This window comes from Primulina tabacum, chromosome 7 (genome assembly GCF_025594145.1).
Source record: "Primulina tabacum isolate GXHZ01 chromosome 7, ASM2559414v2, whole genome shotgun sequence".
Lineage (NCBI taxonomy): Eukaryota > Viridiplantae > Streptophyta > Magnoliopsida > Lamiales > Gesneriaceae > Primulina > Primulina tabacum.
Genome location: NC_134556.1, coordinates 37,721,656 through 37,742,530, shown reverse-complemented (window position 1 = coordinate 37,742,530; position 20,875 = coordinate 37,721,656). Strand labels below are relative to the sequence as shown.

The following is a 20,875-nucleotide window of genomic DNA, read 5'->3' as shown; positions in this document are numbered from 1 at the left end:
TGATTCGATCAACACTACTCCTAACAAATTTGATGACTATGTTTAAACAAAGACAAGCATCCTCAACTAAATGATTCGGCGGTCAAATATATATGATACATAGTCGTCGTGGATAAGAAGAATGATTCTTGCATGGTTGCTGGACATGGAAAATTCATTATCCATGCCAATTTTGTGAAATAACATTATACGAGGAAAATATCATTATTCGACATATAGAATAAGAAATAATGGGCGAAACATTGATTTACGAAAAATAAAGGTAAACATCCCATGGATTGTGTTATTCTGATTTGTCTTCTGTTAAGATATGATTATTATGTTAATGTTGGAATATGTTTTCGATTGACGACAATGAAATACCATTTGGAGAATATTTGGGTTTGATTTAAATGAGATATGCCTTGTAGTGGTGATGAATTTGCAACTATTTTTCCACCAAATAATTTTCAATTTTGGGGGAATAAAAGATTGGAAAATGCTGGCCTCACCTAGAAAATAATGCTAACAGAATTTTTCTGCACATGCTCAGTCAGTAACAAAGCAAAAGCTTGTCTGTATGCTGAATTCCTAGAGATAATGTGTGAGAGAGAATAAGAAGTGTTGGAATGAAAGGGAAAAGAGTTTTAGTTATATAAATGGTGCAAACCCCACATAGGTGAGAGATATTATTGATCAATCATGTTAAAAAAGTTTGTGAAAAACCAACTTAATTCCATTAGACTTTTTGCAAAATCTGAATTTTGGTTTGGAAATTAATCAAATTATTGGAAAAAGTATTGAATTTTTTATTTGCCAAAAACAAATGTTTAAACAAGTAAATGCAACAAAATAATTTGGAAAGAAATTCTTTGTAAAATATATATTCATATCTTGGATGATGATTACTTTAACTCAATTCAAGTTGAATGTAGGGCCATTGTATCAAGAACAATTTTTTGTCCAACTGCTCTATCTCTATTCTCTAGTTTCTCCGTTAATAATGCTATCCACTAGGTAGTAAAACTCAGATCTCGACTCTATTTATATGATACCATCAATTTGTTTCAAGCTTTATATGCATATCTACTCCAAATTATTGGAGCAATCTCCAGCATATAAAAGCCTCGATGCAGGGAGACATCTTATCTGCAATTTATGGAAGCAATATTTTCATCAGGAGACCATCTTCTTCTTGTCTCTGTTAACACTTCCTATAGTGTAAAATGACAATAAAAAATTATGAAGATTAGAAAAAATAGTTTCATAAATGTAAATATGGTATTGCTTTCGTACCATGAAAGTGTAACAAGGGAGTTGGGGAACAAACAAGACAGATATGTCTGCATTGTATCTACCGTACTCGTGTCGTGTTTGGTCAATACTCAATGGGATAGTCACATTTTCTTGTGTGATTCAAAAACAGCAAGAAGAAGAAAAACGATGAAGAAAACACTCTCTGCGAAGTATCTAATGATAGACTGTTTACAGCATAATTCTATCTTAATGTTGTCAACAACTATAACCTAAATAGCTGAATTGTAATTCAAAATGAGTTTTTTCGTATAAGTTTTATAACAATCTATTTGAGATATGAGCTGCATCCAATAGAAACTAGAATGATGGATAAATGTAGCCTGCTTTTATGTGTGCTTATGCTATGGTTGCATATCATTGTTCCCATTTTGTGCTGTCTGCGTTCATCTGTCTAGAGATTTTTGTGGCTCATTGATTGCCATTAGATTTGGTATATTCTGTCTATTTGAATTTGTACTTGGATGTTTTGTCATCTTCCCGATGCATAATCCATATGTGATGTCCCTGACACGTGCAGACCTTTACATCGGGTAATGTTTGCAACATGGTGATTCAAATGACAGAAGAATCCCATAAGCCATAAGAATTATATGATGATGGACAGGAGAAGGTTATAGAACTCAAGGTCTGTTGTTCTGTCATTTTGCCCTCTGTTCTTTTTCTGCACTTTCGTGTCTCATTATTTCAAGAAATATGAGGAGCAATTCCAAATTATACACACATCAATCCAAGGAAATTCTCGTACAAGTCACATAAATAAGTTACTCTCTAACAACAGAGCTTATAATTTATACATAGATAATCCCATACGTATCCATGGCAGAACCTCGTGTACAATCAGAATCTAAATGGAATTTAAAGTTATCGCAAATACGAGAAAAAAACAAGAACTTCATCACACGTACATGTGCTGTAACTTATTTCATGTACAAAGGTCAGGGATAGAAATAAAAGCAGCAGAAGCAACGGCAGCAGCGTCTGAAGCAGCTACAGTGAAAATACCGAAAAGGGCTTCGACGATTTCTTGGGTTCGAGGAAGATGACGTAGGATCAGCGGCCGCCGTCGAAGGAATCACCATCGGATTAACGCCGTAGACGCACGCGGCTTTCAAATTTGTTTATGTTATTTTACTTATTTTGTAATTTAAAAGCACCGTATGATCCTTTTCTTTTTCTTTATGCACAACACATTCTTATCTTTGAGAATAAAGGAAACCATTGTGTGTTGTTCCATTTTCATTTTACTTCCAAACTTAAAAAGATTAGTTATTTTCTACTTGAATTTACACGGATTGTGTAGCTTTCTCGACTTGTTTGATTCCATTTGTGAAATATATACATAACGTCAATTTTTTAAAAACAATTTGGTCACCGTGGTTCGATAATTTTTTGAGTAGGTCTCTTATGAGACGATCTCACGAATTTATCTGTGAGACAGATCGACCCTACTGATATTCACAATAAAAAATAATACTTTTTCATGGATGATCCAAAAAAGATATTCGTCTCACAAAATACGACCCGTGAGACCGTATCACACAAATTTTTGCTTAATTTTTTTAAAAAAACACATTAGTTTTATAAAGTTTCCGAAAAAGTGTAGTAGAATGATAAAAAAAATTATCAATAAAATGTGGTTTAAATTTTATTTTTATTTTTTCGAAAAAGAGAGTATATATTTGAACACACACACATTAAGTAAGATAATATTTTTTAAAAAATTCATAATATTTTAAAAAATTGATTCGCAAGAATTTTAAACAGATTAATAAAAGCTTTCTGGTAATTGCCAATGAAACCCAAACTTGAAACTACATACTATATTGCTTAAAATAATAAAAAAAAAAAAACTGCTGAGCATATAAAATACAATACTGGTTTCGATCGGAGACTGCGACCCCAAAAAAAATGGACTCTTTCTCCCGAGAACCACCGTCTCCCTACAACTTGGATTACTTAACCTTACTTTTTCTCCGCCCTATTGCCGCTCTTCTCTTTTCCCTCTCGATACTCTTCGTCGGTCAGTGAATTTTTGTCTCTATGTGTGTTTCTGCAAGCGATCTTAACTCATGTTTCTCGTATTTTTTTATTCTGTGCTATTGATATTATGCATCCTTTGGGTATGTAATCGTGGGAGGTTCCATTTGATTTTATTTTAAGGTGAATTAATCTGGGACGCTGAAGTTTGCGACTTTGCGTAGCCTGTAGAGTTTTCGTTGATTCTAGGTACTGTGTAAACTTGGCATACTTCTCTTGATGTGGTGCCTTGAAAAGTTGGAGCAAGTAATATTTTTCTTAGGGGTTTCTTGACCTAGGTTCCAATATTTCTTTGTTTTAGGTGAATAATGGAATTTTTCATTTAAGAATATTTTGAGGTTAATTTTTCCGGCGATGCTTATATTGAATATGGGATTTTGTTTTTGTTGTTAGCGTAAAGATTTGATCTTTTTCCTTTTTCATTTATGGTTGTGTATAGGTTGGTTGTTGGCATGGAAGCTGGTGCTGGTTCACGTGCCTCTAGTTCAGGAGATCTTTGGTCTGCGGAAGAAGCATGTCAGGCCTAAGCCTGCCGGCCGACGAAGATTCACTCAATTTTATAACAGGATTAATACCCAAAATCCTTCATCAGAATGGTAGAGTTTCAGTGTCACGTCTATGCCTTAACATTCTAATTTTATGTATTTTGTATTTTGATCAGAACATCTCTTTCAAGATTTTTTTAACAAGTTTTTTGGCTGAATGTTATGAAAGTTGATTTGGACAGTGCATGTAGATTTGTAAATTAAAAATATGGTAGCATTACTCATAACCATGTGCATTCGAGTGTGTGAGAACCTGCAGAAATAGCCACAAATTAGATGTGTGCACCCTTTGAGATCTTCATTTTTCGCATGCAGTGTAGTAGCTCTTCTTGATAGTCATGATCTAATACTAGTTGGAATCACCATCTTTTCATGTCATGTTATAATCCAGATGGGCACTGTTAGATACGAACATCACCGACTAGTGGTTATATCGGTCGATCACAGAACATCGCCGATTAGTGGTTATATCGGTCGATCACAGCTCAAAACTCGAAAAATGAAGGCTCATGGTCTCAGATAGATGGTCACAAGCGGATACCGGCATGTGGCGGTTGAAGCTTCGTTGTTGCAACAATTTGTGTAATTTAAGTTCTTTTGCATGGTTGTAACAATTTAAGGTTTTAGTATTGTGTTTTTCTTCCGATGCAAATCCTTAAACCTTCGCGCCCGCCCTCTAACACTGGCACCCCTTTGTCCTATTGTGAAACAAATCAACCATGCTATATTTATTGGTTGGTAATGCTTACGTATTCATCCGACGTTTTCAGTTTAAACAGTCGCATCTCTACTATCCAAAATGGCAGATCCATGGTTTGAACCAGTGGAATTGGGACCAACAATAGAGTTGCACGTAAAGTAAATATGTCAACCGAGTAAAAATATCAGTATCGGGCGTACAGTAATAGGTAACTTTTGCAATTAACAATGCCGAAATTTCGTCTCATGAGATGCAAGGCCAAGTATCAACCAATCAAGTTGTTAAAAACATCCAACAACAATGTTTAATAGATCGTCACAGGGATTTTATAATCTTGGTTCTCACTTGTGTAACACACTTTTCTTTGGTGGTTTTGTTTTCTTCTGGAAGTGGTTCTGTACCAAAAGCAAGAACCATGAAATAAGAACCAAGATATCATTAATTTAGCGTGTAGAACCAAGTAAACCAATAATCAGTCTCACCTTTTGCTTTTCCAAGGCTTCATGATCAGTTCTCTCTCTCCATGTGCTCTTTCGAAGTTTGATTGGTCGATTGCCAACGTATTTACCTGCAGTAAGAAATTTTATGCATCATCAAGACTTTTATACACGCGACCAGCACTAGACAAAAATGCAAACAGGGCAGAGTTCAGAGTCGAGGTCAAAGCATAAGTAATTACTCTTAAATAATTAACCTAAGCCACACGTCGTATTCCAACAAGCGACAAGTAAGCACCAAGTTCCGACCTCAAAAGAGTAGTGAAATGGGGGAGGCCACACTCTTATGTGATTGCCCACAAGTAAATACTATATGCGACAAAAATAAATTAGGCTCACAAATTGTGGTCCATAGGACAAGAAAAGAAATGCCACAACTCAAAAGGCCAGACAAAAGCAACAGATACACGGGCATACCATTGGTTTCCTTCAGTGCTGCCACGACGTCTGCTGGATTGGAGAAACTAACAAATCCATAACCCTTGGTCTTGCCAGTTCTCTTGTCCCTAACAACCTGTTTCATTAGTAGCCCACATTTATTTTGAGTAATTTACCAGAAATGTATGCCAAGTGAAAGGAGCATTATATCATGGGGAGACGCCGCCTAATACACACAACTAGTAAAAACTCCCAAAAAGGAATAAATACAGAATAATGTGAACTTAAAATATCTCTAGTAAAAATTTGGGGTAGCACTGCACATCTGAATGTTCCTGTCAGGTTTGTTTGTTATGACCTCAGATTAGTCAACATGGATTGATTACTGATAAGCTTTGCAATTTTAAAATTGCAACATCAAGAATATTTCACTTGCTAAAGTTAGCCTACCTTTTACTATCAAACATCAGGATTCAAGAACCTACAAATCTCATTACTGAACTGCAGTCAGGTTGTGCAGTCAATTGTTATAGCGTTTTATTGCAGCAGCAAACATGTTAATTTGACCGTCAATCAATCTGCTCTTGAAGATTGAAACCATCATGACAAGCACACCATAGCATAAACCAAAGAGAATTCTACCTCACTGAACACGAGTCAAAGGAGGGCTCTGCTCTTTAACTTAACGTCTGAAGACAGCATGCAATACTCATGTACCGATTGTTACATGAGTAAGAGAAGTAAATTAGATTATGAACAAACAAGAAACAACTTATGACTGTAGAAAAACTTACTCTGGCCATATTAAAGGAAGGAAATCTTGTAAATACTTTCGATAAAACATCATCATTCACCTCATTTCCAAGATCACCACAAAATAGACGATAATCATCTGTAAGTTAGAAAATATCACGAGTTGAGTTGCTTCCTGCAATTTTCGGCACAGAAAGACGAAAGGACAAGAGTAGATATGAAAAGACAAATATACTGAAAACAATTACATGTGATAAAATGAAAACGAATTCCTAAATAGGCACACAATACGAGCCAAGATGACATGCAGATGCAAATCAAGTAAGAGCTTTGGAGTTTTTCTGATCTCGGTTTCGAGCTACCAAGCAAGTCGATCTCAAGCAAATGAGACACGGTTCAAATGATCAGAACCTTTCATTGTTTTTTATCATTTTGGCAACATTTACATATGATCTTGAGGCAAATTGATGAGTAAATAAATTTGGCCACTGGACCTTAAAAAATGCATAACTACTTTTCCAGAACGCAGACAAGTTGTGGGGATTTATGCATAGATTGAAATCCTGGATACCTGTTTAACCCCAACATTTCTTAAAGGAAAAAACAAAAACTAACAGCAAACACTAACGAGGGAAATGGAGAGGAGTAAACAATAACTCAAAGTCTTGACCATGTCTGCAAAATCAGAAAATTATACCATAAAAAAACAGAGAAAATTCTTACTTTCAGGCCACTCTGCAAGAGTTGGATCCTCCCAAGCCTGCCCAGCAGCTTTCCGGGGGATTGCTTTTTTCTTAGTCTCTGTTTTGCGCTCGATCTCGCTGCTAGCAAGTGCAGCCTTCACACTCTCAAGTGCTTCCGGGGTTATTGTCTGTGCATCTCTCTGAAACAACTGTTGTGCCTGTAAACAAGCACACGAGCTTTCAGGAAAAAAATGCCTATAAAAATCAATGTAAATAAACAGAAAAGTCGACATAGTGAGCAATGTCTATAATGTAGCTTCAAAACATGTATCAGAATGGTAATCAAACATATATGATGAGTTCTCCCGTCAAAGATGAAGTCATTGTCAGGGCTCTCTCACCAATACAATATAATTATACAGGAATACAATAGCCCCTAATTTTGTCGAATTGAAGAAATTGACGATTCTAAAAAAGGTTAAGACCACAATATTTGAGATGACTCCTTAATCCTTATGCTGTCAATACCTTCCATGGTGTTATTTGCGTACAAACAAGATGTTAAAATTCTAAACAAATCCTTGTTTAAGCACATCTATCCGAAGCATTTAGAGCATGCTAAATGCAGGAATTGAAAAATATCCCACATACTCTGGAAAAGGGTAAGTCCACAATATCTAAGATTACTCTTTATGCCGTAATGATGTTATATGCATCAACACAAGTTCAAATATGTTAACTTTAAATAAATCCCTGTTCAAGCACATGCATCCAAAGCATTTAGGGCATGCTAAAAAAATTCAGGAATAAAAAAAACTCGCATACTATTCAATTATATGAACAATCCTGAAACTTCCATTGACAAATTAAAAAGAAGCAACAAAATGTAAATTCAAGATTATTTAGAATGGAAAGAAAGAAAATAAATTGCCTGTTGATATTGTGGCAAAGAGTAGACCGATGGAGGAGCGGGATACACGGGGAGCTGAACCGACGGAATAGGTGGCGGAGCTGCAGCTCCAATATACGATACGGAAGGCGTCTGTTGGAGATGAAAGGGTGTGGGAAAGTAGGAAGCGGTGGAGGCTGTGTACGTGTATTGGGAGGTTGATGAAGGTTCAGCTCCGGTGGTCGGAGGCATCGAAGCCATGGCAAATTCGCAACCCCTAATCGAAGAACCCACCGACGCAGTTTTGAATTGACTCGAGCATGGACCAGTTTTGGAGTGATGGAGAATTTGAGAGCCGACAGAGTCGGAATATAAAAACTGGAGGCTCCATATGTAAAAGCCCGGCCCTGGCCGGTCCATTTACTTTCTTTCTTTCGATATTGGATTTGTAGTAATTTCATTTCATTATAATTTTTACTCGTATAATAAACAAAATCAAAGAATTGAAGGGGATGGTTGTTTGCATTCTAAATAAAATACAAAAACTAATGTCTACAAAAAAAATTTCGTGAAATTGTCTTACAAATTAATAATTTTATGAGACGGATTTTCGATCTGATCCAACTCATAAAAAATTATTAACTTTTATGTCAAAATTATTATTCTCTATGGTAGACATAGATCGAATCGACCCTCTCACGAATATAAACCCGTGAAACACAAGAGACAAATACTTCACTTGTGTCATAACTGTTATGATATTTATACAAACATACTTATTTCGAGCCATGCTATTTTGTACATAAAGTAAAATTAATCTGTTACAGTCTGGTGGCGACTTCCCTGATTACGATCCTGGCATCTCCAAACAGGAACAGAAGACACACATTGCTCCCTTGCAGAGAAATCCAGGCCTTCTGGTTTAAGCAAATTGGTATCCACAACTTCAAGTATTGTTTTCTTCTATTGTGAGATAATCACCCAATCTTTCAAGCTCGTTTCCTCGTCAAACCATTTCATCAGTCGGTTTTTTTCTTGTGAAAGTCTCCAGAAGCACTTTACCGAACCTATACACATCACCGCTGGTGGATACTATTCCCTGAGTCCCATATTCGGCATTGATATTTAACAATTGGACAGGTTAAAGATATGTTCAGATCCAACATTTTGAAGTGGAATTTTATGTAGTGCACAAAAGTTTTACCAGGTGCCATGTATCCGATCGTTGCCAGAGTTTTGGTTTGAGCCATAACTCCCCTTCGTCAAAGAGTTTGGCAATACCAAAATCACTAATATGGGCAGTCATATAATTATCTAACAATATGTTTCTAGGCTTTAGAATCACAGTGAATGATAACTGATGTGTGGACAAGATGAAGATATTCCAGGGATAACGCAACATCCATTGCTATGTTCAATCTTTGTAACAAATCAAAATAGAAAAACTTCTGGGAATAAAGCCATTTCATCCAGACTCCCACCACACGTACTCTAAAACCAAAGCTTTGAAATCTCTATCAGCAGCCAATTATTTTAACTAAGTTCCTGTGGAGAATTTTGCCAAGAACTTCACATTCTGTCTTGAAACTCTTGGCTACTCTGTCTGAATGCAAATTGAAAACTTTAACAGCAATAACTAAGCCATGAGAAAGCACTCCTTTGTATACTGAACCAAAACTTCCACTTCCCAGTAAGTTGCTTTCATGGAAGTCATCTGTTGCCTGTAAGAGTTCTTGATATGAAATTCCACCCCATGAATCAATTAATGCACTTTCACACTCCGGTGTGCCTCTATTCGATTTTCTTTTCCTCATTAGTATAACAATCAAAGCCACTATCAAGATTGCTGATCATCAGATTGACAGCATAATTCAATCCTGATTTTCCTTTACAAGGTGGAACTTGTAAACGCGTTTCACCACATAGACTGGAGTTATTAAGGAACGACTGAGCAATGAAGTTTGCAAATTTTCCTCCAGCAGGAATTGGCCCTTCTAGTCTATTATAAGACACGTGAAAATATTGCAAGTACTCGAATTCCTCTATTGACATTGGGATGAATCCGGACAAATTAATGAAAGAGAGATCCAAGGATTCCAAACCTCTTAAATTTCCAATAGACCCGGGAAGAGATCCTTCTAATATGTTTTGCGCCAGAGAAAGGAAAGATAAGGATTCTTGATCGCCAATATTACTAGGGATCTCATCTGAGAACTGATTCTGTGATAAGTCTGGTTCTCCGACAACCTTAAGATTTTCAATAGCAGGTGGCAGGGATCCGTTAAGAATATTCGTCGACAAGTTTAAGGCCATTAAATACCACAAGATTAAGTTTTGCAAGCTCTGATGGCAATTCACCTGTCAAAATAGCTACTCATGGGAAATTATCATCCAGAACCGAAGTTTATTCTGTGGCATACACATGAAATCTTTAAAAGAAAAATCGATATCAATTATGCTCTCTAAAACACACCTGTAAAATTGTTATTAGCTAGATAAAGATATGGCAGCCCGGTGAGATTTCCAATTTGTTTAAGTATGTGACCTGTGAAGCTGTTTTCAGACAATGAAAAGAAAGAGAGGCGTTTACATCCCCATAAGAGGTAAAAAAATTGGCCAGTTAGCTTATTGGAATAGAGCCACATCCGTTCCAGGTTTGGAAGATTAAAATACATGCCAACCGGCAGGCTTCCAGACAAACTGTTGTTGGCTAGATCGAGACTTATCATGGAGGACATGTTGAAGCTAAAAGATGGAATTTTCCCTGTTAGAGAGTCTCCCGCATGCTCAATAATTCTAAACGTGTAAGATGGCCAAGTTCTGATGGAATTTCTCCTGGAGCGTAATCAAAACTCAGATACAAGGATTCTTGTAAATGAAGGCCATCATATATTAACATTATTTACAAATATGATTCTGAGATATATTTAAATCAAGTCAAGAAATTATATGACATACTTTTAGTTCAAATAGAAAAAGATACACACCGCCAGGAAATCGTTTATCCCAAGGTACAGATTTTGGAGCTTTGTTAAACTGCCAATTGATCTCGTCATGCTGCCACTGAAATGATTAAAAGACAAGGAAAAATCTTGAACCTCCTCACACTTGTATATGTTGTATGGAATTTCTCCATGAAGCTTATTACTAGAGAGAAAGAGTTGGTTGAGCTTCAACATATTATCGCACATATCCAGTGGAAGACTACCTGACAGGCTATTGCCAGTGAGATCGATGGATGCAAGTGAAGACATGTTGAAGATACCGTGGGGTATCACACCCGTAATGGCGTTGTACTTGAGATCTAATGATCCCAAAGAAGAAATATTGTTGATTTCTTGTGGGATATTTCCATCTAGAAAATTGTAAGCCATCCTAATATCCTTATCCTTGAGTTGTTGAATAATGATGTTGGGATGCTGCCAGAGAATTTGTTCATGCCCAGAAAAATTTCCCCAAGTCTCGGTAAGGTTCCAAACCATGATGGGATTTCTCCGGTAAATGCGTTGGACTCTAAATTGATCACTTCTAATCTGCGCAAATTAGGGAGGTCAGGTGGAATGGAGTCCGAAATCATTCAAGCTGAGGTCTAAAGATATGAGAAACGTCAAGTTTCCAAAATTCGGAGCAAGGGTTGCATCCAAACTAAAACCTGAAAAATATAAGGATGTGACTCGTTGATTCCTGGTGTCGGCGCTGCAAGACACACCGATCCAGCTGCAAACGGATGCATCTCTTGACCAGTTTTTGGCCAAGACTTGATAAGGGTCCAAAATGATTGAGTTCTTGAAAGCAAAAAGTGAATTCTTGTCCGAGGTTAAGCTAAAATCTACTTCAGTAGAGTAAATTGTGATGTTGTACAGAGAAGCTAATACTGTGGCTGCGACGAAGACGACAAATTTTGTCATGAATTTGTGCTGTTGTTCGACTTTGACGATGTTTATGGGAAGAATATGGAGTATATCCAGCTAAACAATAAAACAATTGACTTCTTTATGCGAATGTTTGTGTGAAATGGGATCAAAGTTAAAAAATCTATTATTTGTAATTTTTAGAACTTAGTTCTTTATTTTGAATTACAATTGAATGTCATTAGCAAAATCTGGCTGCATTTTTCGAGGAAAAAAGAAGAAACTAACACATACTTTAAAACATTTTGTATTTTGATTGTTATTTCTAGGACTCAGATTGATTTCGGTTAGGTTTCTGTAGCTTAAACAACAAAACGCGATACAGCTTGGGTTCGATTCATTCGTGCATTTCAATCATGGGACCCAAAGCTCAACCAAATTTAGGGTTTCAATTTAAAACCAAACCAAATTTTTTCCCCAGCCAACCACGGGTTATAGTCATCCGTCGAGTACATGTAATCATAATGTAGGTAGGAAAATTTGATCACTTTAAAATTAAAATCGCCTTTCCAATTTTAATAATTCAAAACCAAGGTAAAAATCTAGAGCTACCATGAAATTTCTAACTTGAAAACAAAAACCAAACTTGGGATCATGAAATACAGTTGCAAAATTACTCAAAATCACCACCAATATCAACCATACACCGGTAACCGGGTAAAGATTTAAGAAATTTGAGATGAAGAAGCAAAATCGCTCATCCCCAAACTTATCTTACCCAACATATTATTTGATTAAATACCATTGAAATACTCCACCGATTTATACGACAAGCCGAGCAAGGTATAATAAAACCCAAGAAAATCCACCACATTAGCTCATATTTAAAGCCTTCAAGGGCTCAACCGTCTAAAAAAAGGCTTACAACACAACACACACACTGAGAATATCAAACTACTAAGCCACTCCAACCAAGTCGATGGCATTATTATCAATCACAGAAGTTATGCAAACTAGTAAAGATGCACCAACAGAAACAGTAATAGGTGAAATAACAGAGACTTGGTATGCATAAGAGGGTCACTCTTCTTCAGTCTCAGACTCAGCACTCTGCAGCCACTCCACAAACGGCTTCACATTCTTCCAAATTGGGGAGCTTTTATTGACACCATGCAAGCCTTTCTCGTACCATTCCACTAAGAACTCTTCTTCCAGCATATCGTTGTCATAAAGTGCTTTCAAGACCAAACCCACTTCTTTTACTGCCTCGGTGCTTGCTTTCACGCAAAAGCTCTCTATGGCATGAAGCAGAATTGGCTGTGAACCATCTTCCTGAACTGCAGCAGCAATGTAGTTCTTCTTCTTCGCAACCTCCTTCGAGAAACCTTTTCCAACTCCATCGAACAGGGCTTCAAAAAAGGCATCCGTTATCTCTTGGGCATTGCCAGTGAGAGATTCCAAAAAGGGTTTGAGTTCGTTTGTGGAAGAACCTTTCGAAACATAATCCTTGATTGCGTCAACAAGTTCCACATGAGCTTTGACAGATTTAACCCCATTTGCCTGTCCATTAACTATAGGCTTCTCTTCCCTTCCTGGAGAGTTCTTCCCTGATTTTGGCTTATCTTCGTTGGCCGAAAGTACGACCATACTAGCGGTAACAGCATTCAACTGCTCTTGAATTCTTTGCTGCGCGGCTGCAGCAGAGGTGTCGGTCTGCCACTCAACATCATCATCGCTGCCGCCGCCAGCAGCAACTGCTGCTTCATTCTCATCTTCCTGGCTACCAGATGGCGAATGGTCCTCATCAGAGTGATGGGATTTCTTCTTGCTGGATACTTTTGGGGCCACATCCTTCAAATTACTAGTCGAGCCCTTCTTCTTTCCAGCTTCTTTCTTGAGTTTTTTCAATTCTTCATCGGCAGCCTCACCCTCTTTCAGCCGCTCCTTCTCAGCCCTCCTCATTGCTTTCTTGTCTTTTGATCCTTTCTTTGCTTCAGGAGGGTTTTTGAGAATGAATGTTGTGAGCTTGTCCCTCATGTCAACATCTGATACAAAACCACAAGCTGCACATTTGAGATTAATCATTTGCAACTTTGTGATAACAATTTCAGTTTCAGGGTTCCCACAACCATAACATTGGACAAACTTCTTGATAAAGTTCTCAAGGAGTCCAGCAAGTTTTGCTGTATCATGGGCCCCATTGACATGGGAAGTACCAGTCTTCTCATCAAACTTGGATTGAGCTCCCAGTTCACAACCAAAATACTTTGTGGTGTATGAAGCAGGCCTAGCCAATGCCTTCGCGATGTCAACCATATTGACTACATTGGTCTTGATGCCATTTCCACGACCCTCGATTTTGGTAATCATTTTGGGCATCTTATACCTGTAGAAGGCATCATCCTGGTTTCCAGCGCCAATATTCAGCAGAGCCATTTTCTACTCTTTAATATGTATCTCTGCATGACAACTCAGAAATTAAGCAGGATATCTTTATACAGATGAAGAAAATATAACTAATCTTCGATATGGTAAAAATACCAAGCTAAGGGAGCAGTCCACATAAACTGGAAATGTTGGCCGTGAATATCGTATCCTTGCAAAGACTCTAGATGAGCGTAGCCAATTTTGATAGCGAAATGGCTATCTTTTTTTCTTGACCAAGGGCAGTATTCTCCAAGTAACCCGATCGACGATAAAACGAAAGTGGCCTGTTCAGACATAAAAGACGTTTCTAACTTGATTTCCTCCACTTTTGCTGACTGCAGCAACCGCAGTTGTACCAATCAGTACCTGTAAATTTATGGAATCCAAGTATAAGTACACAAATATTATCAACTGACAAAGAAGACTAAGAAAATGATAGTCCTTGATCAGCAGAACTAGATAGTTTTTATAATCAGATTTAAATCAATAATTTCGACATTAAGGATAGGAGTGGCGTGAAATTCATAAATAATTTTCAGATCATTTGTTACTTCATCAGTATTAATTGGCACACTTTTGATAAGCCATAACATTGATACATAACACGAACACTCATATAGCAATCCTCTGATCCAAAACACAGAAAAAGTGTCAAAAACCGCCACACTTAGTTCAAATAGGTAACCGAACCCTACTAATAAAAGAAGTGAAGATATTGGTTTTTGAAAAAAAATTGATACAGATAAACTCTTATGATGTCATCCATAACTATTAACAGAAAATATATCTTTCTTCGCATATATTATACTGTCAATCTTGTGGATTATCGCGCGTATATAAATAAATATCATATTCAATATTCACAATCTCAAAATCAATTTTAGAATATGATTAAAAATTATAACAGCCAAGTAATTCAATCACAACTGTTTAGGTCATCGATTCAAACTTCAAATTCAATATTTTAAAACCAACTGAATCCAATTAAAATCTCCATTTTCAGAATCCAAACGACCACTAACAAATTCAGAACTAAAAACAATGACCATGAAATCCAGATTCATCTCAAATCCTAAATCGACTAAACCACCTACACAATAATCTCAATCCCAATCTCAATCAATCAAACAAAATAAAAGAAATCGCATAGAAATACAGATCTGTAAATCAAACAAGCGAAAATAGTAACATAACAAACTGGATCGAGAAAATAAAAATTACTGATCAACAAAACTCAAAATGAAAAACGTACATCGACAATAGAACGCAATAAACAAAAAAATCGAAAGATTAGAGACCGAAAAAAAACCTTTAACTGGTAGGAGAAGGGAAAATTTAAAGTGAAGAAAGATTAGGTAGAGATTTTAAGCTTCGAATTCGTGGTTGAGGGCAGAGGGGGGAAGATAGACACAGGAAGAGCAGCGTGTATTTATAGGGGGGAAAGGCTGGAAACCCTAGCCTGAAAAGGATTAGAGGCGTAATATAGTTAAATCTCTCCGGATATTTTCAATATTAATTAATATTAGTTACTATGCACACGATCGCGTGATCGCGTGTGTAAAAAATTTTTTTATATGGATTAAAGTGTAATTTGATAATTTATGAAATGACTAAATTGATATTTGTATGGTTGAAATAAAAAAATAAAAATAAAAATGTGTTTTGAAATTTAAAAAAAAAACAAAATAACAAAAACAAAAATGTAATATTAGTATCGTAAAAGGATAAAATTGGAAGAAAAAATTGGTGTCCTCCTATGTAGTTACTAAGTGCTCAACGTTAATAAGATAGAATAGATTTATATATATTTAGGCGTTTATTTAGTGTGCAACCACGAATTTTAATCATATCGAAAAAAATAGTTCTTTCGTGAGACGGTCTCACAAAATCTTTATCTGTGAGACGGGTCAACCATACCGATATTCATAATAAAAAGTAATACTCTTAGCATAAAAAGTAATATTTTTTTATGGATCACCCAAATAAGAGATCCGTCTCACAAAATACAACTCGTGAGACAGTCTCACGCAATTTTTGCCTATCGAAAAAGAGTGGGTCTCATGTGAGACCGTCTCACATATCTTAATCTGTGAGACGGGTCAATCCTACCCATATTCACAATATAAAGTAATACTCTTAGCATGAAAAATAATATTTTTTCATGGATAACCCAAATAAAAGATCCGTCTCACGAATACGATCCGTGAGACCGTTTCACACAAGTTTTTGTCATCAAAAAAATATATTCAAAATCTATGGATTTGAAATAAGTAACTCCAGGTATTTGACAACTTGCATATTTCAATATAACCAATATTTTGACACGCTGCATCATTAAATTATTTTTCTAACAAATATCACTTCCACATCAAATTAAATCAATCATTTTTCATCCTTCAGATTTTCAATTGGAATCATTTCGCAAATATCAAAATGTGCACAATTCTATCGATTAAAAAAATTTGTAAGAGAATTATTTAATAAAATGGGTTTTCATTGTCTAAACTTTTTTTGTTTATGGCAATTCATTGTCGACCTTTTTCATATAGACGAGAATTAAGATTTTAATTGTAAAAAGGTTTTCATTCTTCATAATTTGATTTTTCCCCCTTCACGGCAGTAAAATTAAGATAATGATATTTTTTCAACATTTGGTATGTGATTACCACAGATAGGAGGCTGTGCTGGCATGGCATGGCCTTTCTTGATGTTTCAAACCATATGCCCCAAGATGAAATTGATCGTCCTGATGTGATTTTATTTGGAGTAATTTCTTGGACACCGTAGGCAATATGTCGTTGATAGGGGGAGCATAATTTTCTTTCCTGCTTATAATTGAAAAGTAAACTTACAAATTAGCTACAGTAAATTCTGACAGAGTCAAATTTGTGAAGGAAGTGACTAGTGAAACTATGAGATTCATTAGCTATGTACTTCACAACAATTTGTTAAGTTTGCTGCAAATGATTTTTCCTGAGGAAATCAAGGGTGTAACACAGGTGTAGACTCTTACCTAATCAGTCTTCTTCTCAATCCAGATACCTTGGATGTCATGTGTGGTTTCATCGGATAATTTTTTTGTCCTATTTGTCACAGCTTATAGTAATTAGTTCAATGCTTACTTATAGAATCATCAATCTGGTTTGTTATATGTGATATGCCAGATGTTTGGAACAAATTCATGAGTATATTTCAGATATTGATGAATAAGCCAGCAAAGTCATTCAAGATTTCTTGTATTTTATTCAGTATTCTAAGTCGTTGAATGCTGTGCGGCACGATGAACTTGACAAACTATATAGCATTCTTGGTGACTGATCAATCGAAGGGAGAAGTTAACTTGTAGTCAGTAATTCTAAACAAAAAGTTACTCGATGAGAGAAAGAAGATGAGCAGAGATCTGTATGCCCTTGATTATTCTAAGAAAATTATCTAATGCTATGCGATTCCCTGTGAATTAAAATCATTTACTCCACTAGATGTTATAAATTGAAATTAACTTCACTCTTGTTTTGCCATCGTCCAGCTTGCACAGAAAGAGCTGCAGAAGATTAACATGTACAAGGCACCTAGAGATAAACTTCTGTGCATTCTACATTGTTGTAAGGTTATCAACAACCTACTGGTCAATGTCTCTGTTGCATCTAACCAAGATCATACAGGAGCTGATGAATTTCTCCCAGTTCTCATTTATGTCACCATAAAGGTAATTCTGTTTCTTTGATTTGGCATCAGTTGGAAGATTCTCTATTATTTACCATTTATGATTCAATTTGACGACTGCTATCTGGTTCGCCATTAATGTTATATGAATTTGCTTCTCTCCGGTGGATCTGTTATTACGTGATTTCGTGATTGTCCGATTGAATACACGTGTTCATTAAGAACTTATCATGGTGATTCTTCATTATTGTAGTTGCTGTAATCTACTAAATCACTGAGCGCCCATTGACCAGGCGAACCCGCCTCAACTACACCCCAACTTATTATATGTACAACGGTTTAGGCGGCAAACTCACTTGGTATCAGAAGCGGCATACTTCTTTACAAACATGTTCTCTGTAGAATCTTTCATTATGAATCTTGATGCAAAGGCCCTTTCAGTTTCAATGGATGAAATAGAATATGAAACATACATGGAATCAGCTCGGGCACTTCTTTCCGGTCTTTCAGAGAGCTCAGACGATTCATATAGTCAAGCAGATCGAAGTATCGGACACATTCTTAGGGGAGAACCACTGGAGTTACAAAGCAGCGTCGAATTCTAGGAAACATCAGCTCTCGGCAACACAACCTCAATTACAGGTCCAGTCGTCTGAAAGTGGGTCAAGAAACGAGGAATCTCTCGGGAAAGATCAGGTATCTTCGGATAAATTTCCGTCTATCTCAAACTTGGAAAATAAAAGTGCAACCATGGTGTTGAAGGAAGACGACATAAGCCAAATCTTTCATGATTTCCCGTATCTATACGCCTATAATGGTGATCTAACGGTTAGTGATGTAGAAGATCTGCTAAACAATTACAAGCAACTGGTGTTGAAGTATGTCTGTCTTGCCAAAGGAATGGGCGTGACTGCCTCGTCACGCCTAGGAATCAGAAAAAACCAATGATCTTAAAAACGTTTCTAGTTTAGTCAATGACCTAGGCGAAGGATCTGTTTCTGTGTTGGAAAATGTGAAACCAAAGTTGTCTGAAGAAGGAACTTTGCGAACTCAAGGGGATAGAGGGGATGAAAATTCTCTAAGATGACCATGACTCACGTTATCTCGTGTAATATTGCATCTGATGTTTGTGCTCATTGTAATAATAAAAAAAAAAGGTAAAAAAGAGAGATACACTTCTTCTTTTAATTAATCTCCTACTGTATTTTTCGATTTCCAAATCATCCCCTACATATCTTGGGGTCCGTAAAATCTAAAGCGAAAATTCGCAGCAGGAGACAATCTTCAAACACAAGAAAAATAGTGTTTATTAAATAGATAGTTTTACTTCAGGGCTTGTCCCCAGCTAGGCAACCAGACAGCAAGCTGCACATAGGTAATATTATCTCAATAAACTATGTTCCTTATTATTATAACTTTAATGTGTGCTGCATCTTTAATTATACCAATGTGCATACATGTTTTCGAGGTGTGAGAATAGTGGGGTATGAAATCTTGTGTCATGCGCTACAAATTGAATGCGAGCATTGGTTTCATTTCTCCCACTTTGAACAAATATTTTGAAATTACAAAATAAATAATTAGAATTATATTTCAAATAACCAGTGGTGCTCCTTCCATTGATATGCAAGGACATGGCAATCAATCATCTTGACGGCCAAATTATCGCAATAACATTAAATCCTCTAGAAACGGTACTTTCATCAAAATTTTTAGGCTTTTTTTATCGTTAAATATCCACGAGCATGCTAATCTTTTTTAGATTATATACTCAAATTTACAGTATTATGGTTTCAATATTATTTTAAATGTATGACGATTTCAAATAGAAGATGTTTTTAACTATGTATACGCGTCTCCCAAAAATATTTTTGACGAGGTTACCAGAAATTGGCATTTTAATGCCACAAGACAGTATGCCTTACTGTATAAATTATCAACCTTTTGGTGTCTCTACTTTTGATGTGTAATAATTCACATTGAGACACGAGTCTTTATGACCGTATTCAAATTTCTACTTAGTTTTGAGCGTGCCTGTCTATCCATGCCTACATATGTATATAAGAAAACCAATCCCAAGATTTAGCACATTTTATTTTTCAAATCGAGAAAGCACACACCAAGACCCGAAAAAACATAAAGAGAAGAAGATTTTAAAACAAAATTCATGGGAAGCAGATGTGATCATCACAGCAAAAACATCCACCAAAAAACCATTTTCTTGCCAATGTTTTGCCGTTTGTCAATCAAAGACATCAAAGTAAACAATCACCGGAAAGATCATACATCAGTGGAAGAACCTGCATCACCCAAAGTCAGTTGCATAGGACAAGTCAAGAGAAACAGCAGAGTGCTTGGCCACCCCGCTCCATCAGCCAACTACCACAAGTCGACCAAACCGAGAAAACTCTTTTCTAGCAAAACCATTTTGCCCACAACCACCAATAACGGAGCCAAAAGTGGAATCAGAGGCTGCAGAACAAACGCAGAGACGACGATTATAAAGTTAGAGACTAATGGCTGTGGTGAAGGTTGTGTTAAGGTGGTGGATATAGGTGACCTTGATCCGCCTTTGCCAGTGGTGCATAGGGCGGCACCGCCGCTAGGGGTCCGCTGAGGATGAGATAAATATTTGGAAGAGAAGGTGTAACGGCGTGGCTCTAAAACACTTGCAGGTTCAACAGATTCATTTGCTAAACTACAATTTTCCACCTAGGCCACCGGTTTGATGATATATACCTACATAATATATATAACATATACGAATTCAGATGTAACCTCTTCTCTTAATTATTTCATAGTTTTTCCTTTTTCAGTTTTTGTTACTTGTTAGGACAAAATTCAACCAAATGGGCTGATTGAAAACACTAAACAGGGAGTTGTCAAAACATGCATACTTCAAACCAGTTATCGATACATACTCGAATTCAAACAAAATGATTTTTCGTTTTGGTTTAAGACAAGAAAAGTAGTTTCAACATTAACAGTAGACAATAAGGTTATGTTTAGCGTTTTACAAGTGAAAAAATTTAAAGTATGTATTCGAATAACATTTTTATATTTTTAAAAATATTTTCGTAAAGCGATTAATTTTTTTTTAAAATTGTTATAAAAATACAGTTTTAAATAACAATTGAGAAATGTTTTTAGAAATGA

At 36.3% G+C, this 20,875-nt stretch overlaps 3 protein-coding genes, 1 long non-coding RNA gene and 2 pseudogenes across 11 annotated transcripts; 3 read left to right on the top strand and 3 right to left on the bottom strand.

Annotated features, from left to right (window-relative positions):
- The first annotated feature begins 3,119 nt into the window (after positions 1-3,119).
- Positions 3,120-4,524, top strand: LOC142551715 (uncharacterized). The gene is made up of 3 exons (XR_012821616.1): positions 3,120-3,316; positions 3,773-3,929; positions 4,270-4,524. It is a non-coding gene; the product is annotated as an uncharacterized LOC142551715 (long non-coding RNA).
- Positions 4,525-4,732: 208 nt separating this feature from the next.
- On the bottom strand, positions 4,733-8,142 carry LOC142551714 (uncharacterized). Of its 7 annotated transcripts, none has more exons than XR_012821614.1 (7): positions 7,821-8,142; positions 6,930-7,107; positions 6,248-6,345; positions 6,096-6,142; positions 5,904-6,031; positions 5,493-5,589; positions 5,061-5,146 (listed from the first exon to the last, which is right to left on the bottom strand). XR_012821614.1 is itself a non-coding variant. In XM_075661094.1 (6 exons), the coding sequence occupies exons 1-6, from the start codon at positions 8,037-8,039 to the stop codon at positions 4,920-4,922; spliced, it is 732 nt and encodes a 243-aa protein (XP_075517209.1). In that variant the 5' UTR covers positions 8,040-8,141; the 3' UTR covers positions 4,733-4,919. The 7 variants fall into 7 exon arrangements, 1 of the variants encoding a protein (XP_075517209.1); XR_012821615.1 differs by having other exon boundaries at positions 5,904-5,954; XM_075661094.1 differs by lacking the exons at positions 5,904-6,031; positions 6,096-6,142 and adding an exon at positions 4,733-4,973 and having other exon boundaries at positions 7,821-8,141.
- A 369-nt stretch (positions 8,143-8,511) lies between these two features.
- Positions 8,512-11,809, bottom strand: LOC142550749 (uncharacterized; annotated as a pseudogene).
- Positions 11,810-12,475: 666 nt separating this feature from the next.
- Positions 12,476-15,536, bottom strand: LOC142551713 (eukaryotic translation initiation factor 5-like). 2 transcript variants are annotated; one of them, XM_075661092.1, is made up of 3 exons: positions 15,366-15,536; positions 14,171-14,422; positions 12,476-14,088 (listed from the first exon to the last, which is right to left on the bottom strand). In XM_075661092.1, the coding sequence occupies exon 3, from the start codon at positions 14,063-14,065 to the stop codon at positions 12,710-12,712; it is 1,356 nt and encodes a 451-aa protein (XP_075517207.1). In that variant the 5' UTR covers positions 14,066-14,088; positions 14,171-14,422; positions 15,366-15,536; the 3' UTR covers positions 12,476-12,709. The 2 variants fall into 2 exon arrangements, with proteins under 2 accessions (XP_075517207.1, XP_075517208.1); XM_075661093.1 differs by having other exon boundaries at positions 15,355-15,504.
- Positions 15,537-17,567: 2,031 nt separating this feature from the next.
- Positions 17,568-18,885, top strand: LOC142550748 (vacuolar protein sorting-associated protein 9A-like; annotated as a pseudogene).
- A 1,061-nt stretch (positions 18,886-19,946) lies between these two features.
- Positions 19,947-20,336, top strand: LOC142550747 (uncharacterized). The gene has a single exon (XM_075659814.1). The coding sequence runs from the start codon at positions 19,947-19,949 to the stop codon at positions 20,334-20,336; it is 390 nt and encodes a 129-aa protein (XP_075515929.1).
- The last annotated feature ends 539 nt before the right edge of the window (positions 20,337-20,875 follow it).

Bases quoted from the DNA above. Each gene is read 5' to 3' on its own strand.
- LOC142551714 (XM_075661094.1), bottom strand. From the start codon at position 8,039: ATGGCTTCGATGCCTCCGACCACCGGAGCTGAACCTTCATCAACCTCC. The intron at 7,108-7,820 runs GCAATTTATTTT...GCTTGTTTACAG, and splicing joins CTTTGCCACAATATCAACAG to GCACAACAGTTGTTTCAGAG. The intron at 4,974-5,060 runs GTGAGACTGATT...CTTTTGGTACAG, and splicing joins AAGCCTTGGAAAAGCAAAAG to AACCACTTCCAGAAGAAAAC.
- LOC142551713 (XM_075661092.1), bottom strand. From the start codon at position 14,065: ATGGCTCTGCTGAATATTGGCGCTGGAAACCAGGATGATGCCTTCTAC.
- LOC142550747 (XM_075659814.1), top strand. From the start codon at position 19,947: ATGTTTTGCCGTTTGTCAATCAAAGACATCAAAGTAAACAATCACCGG.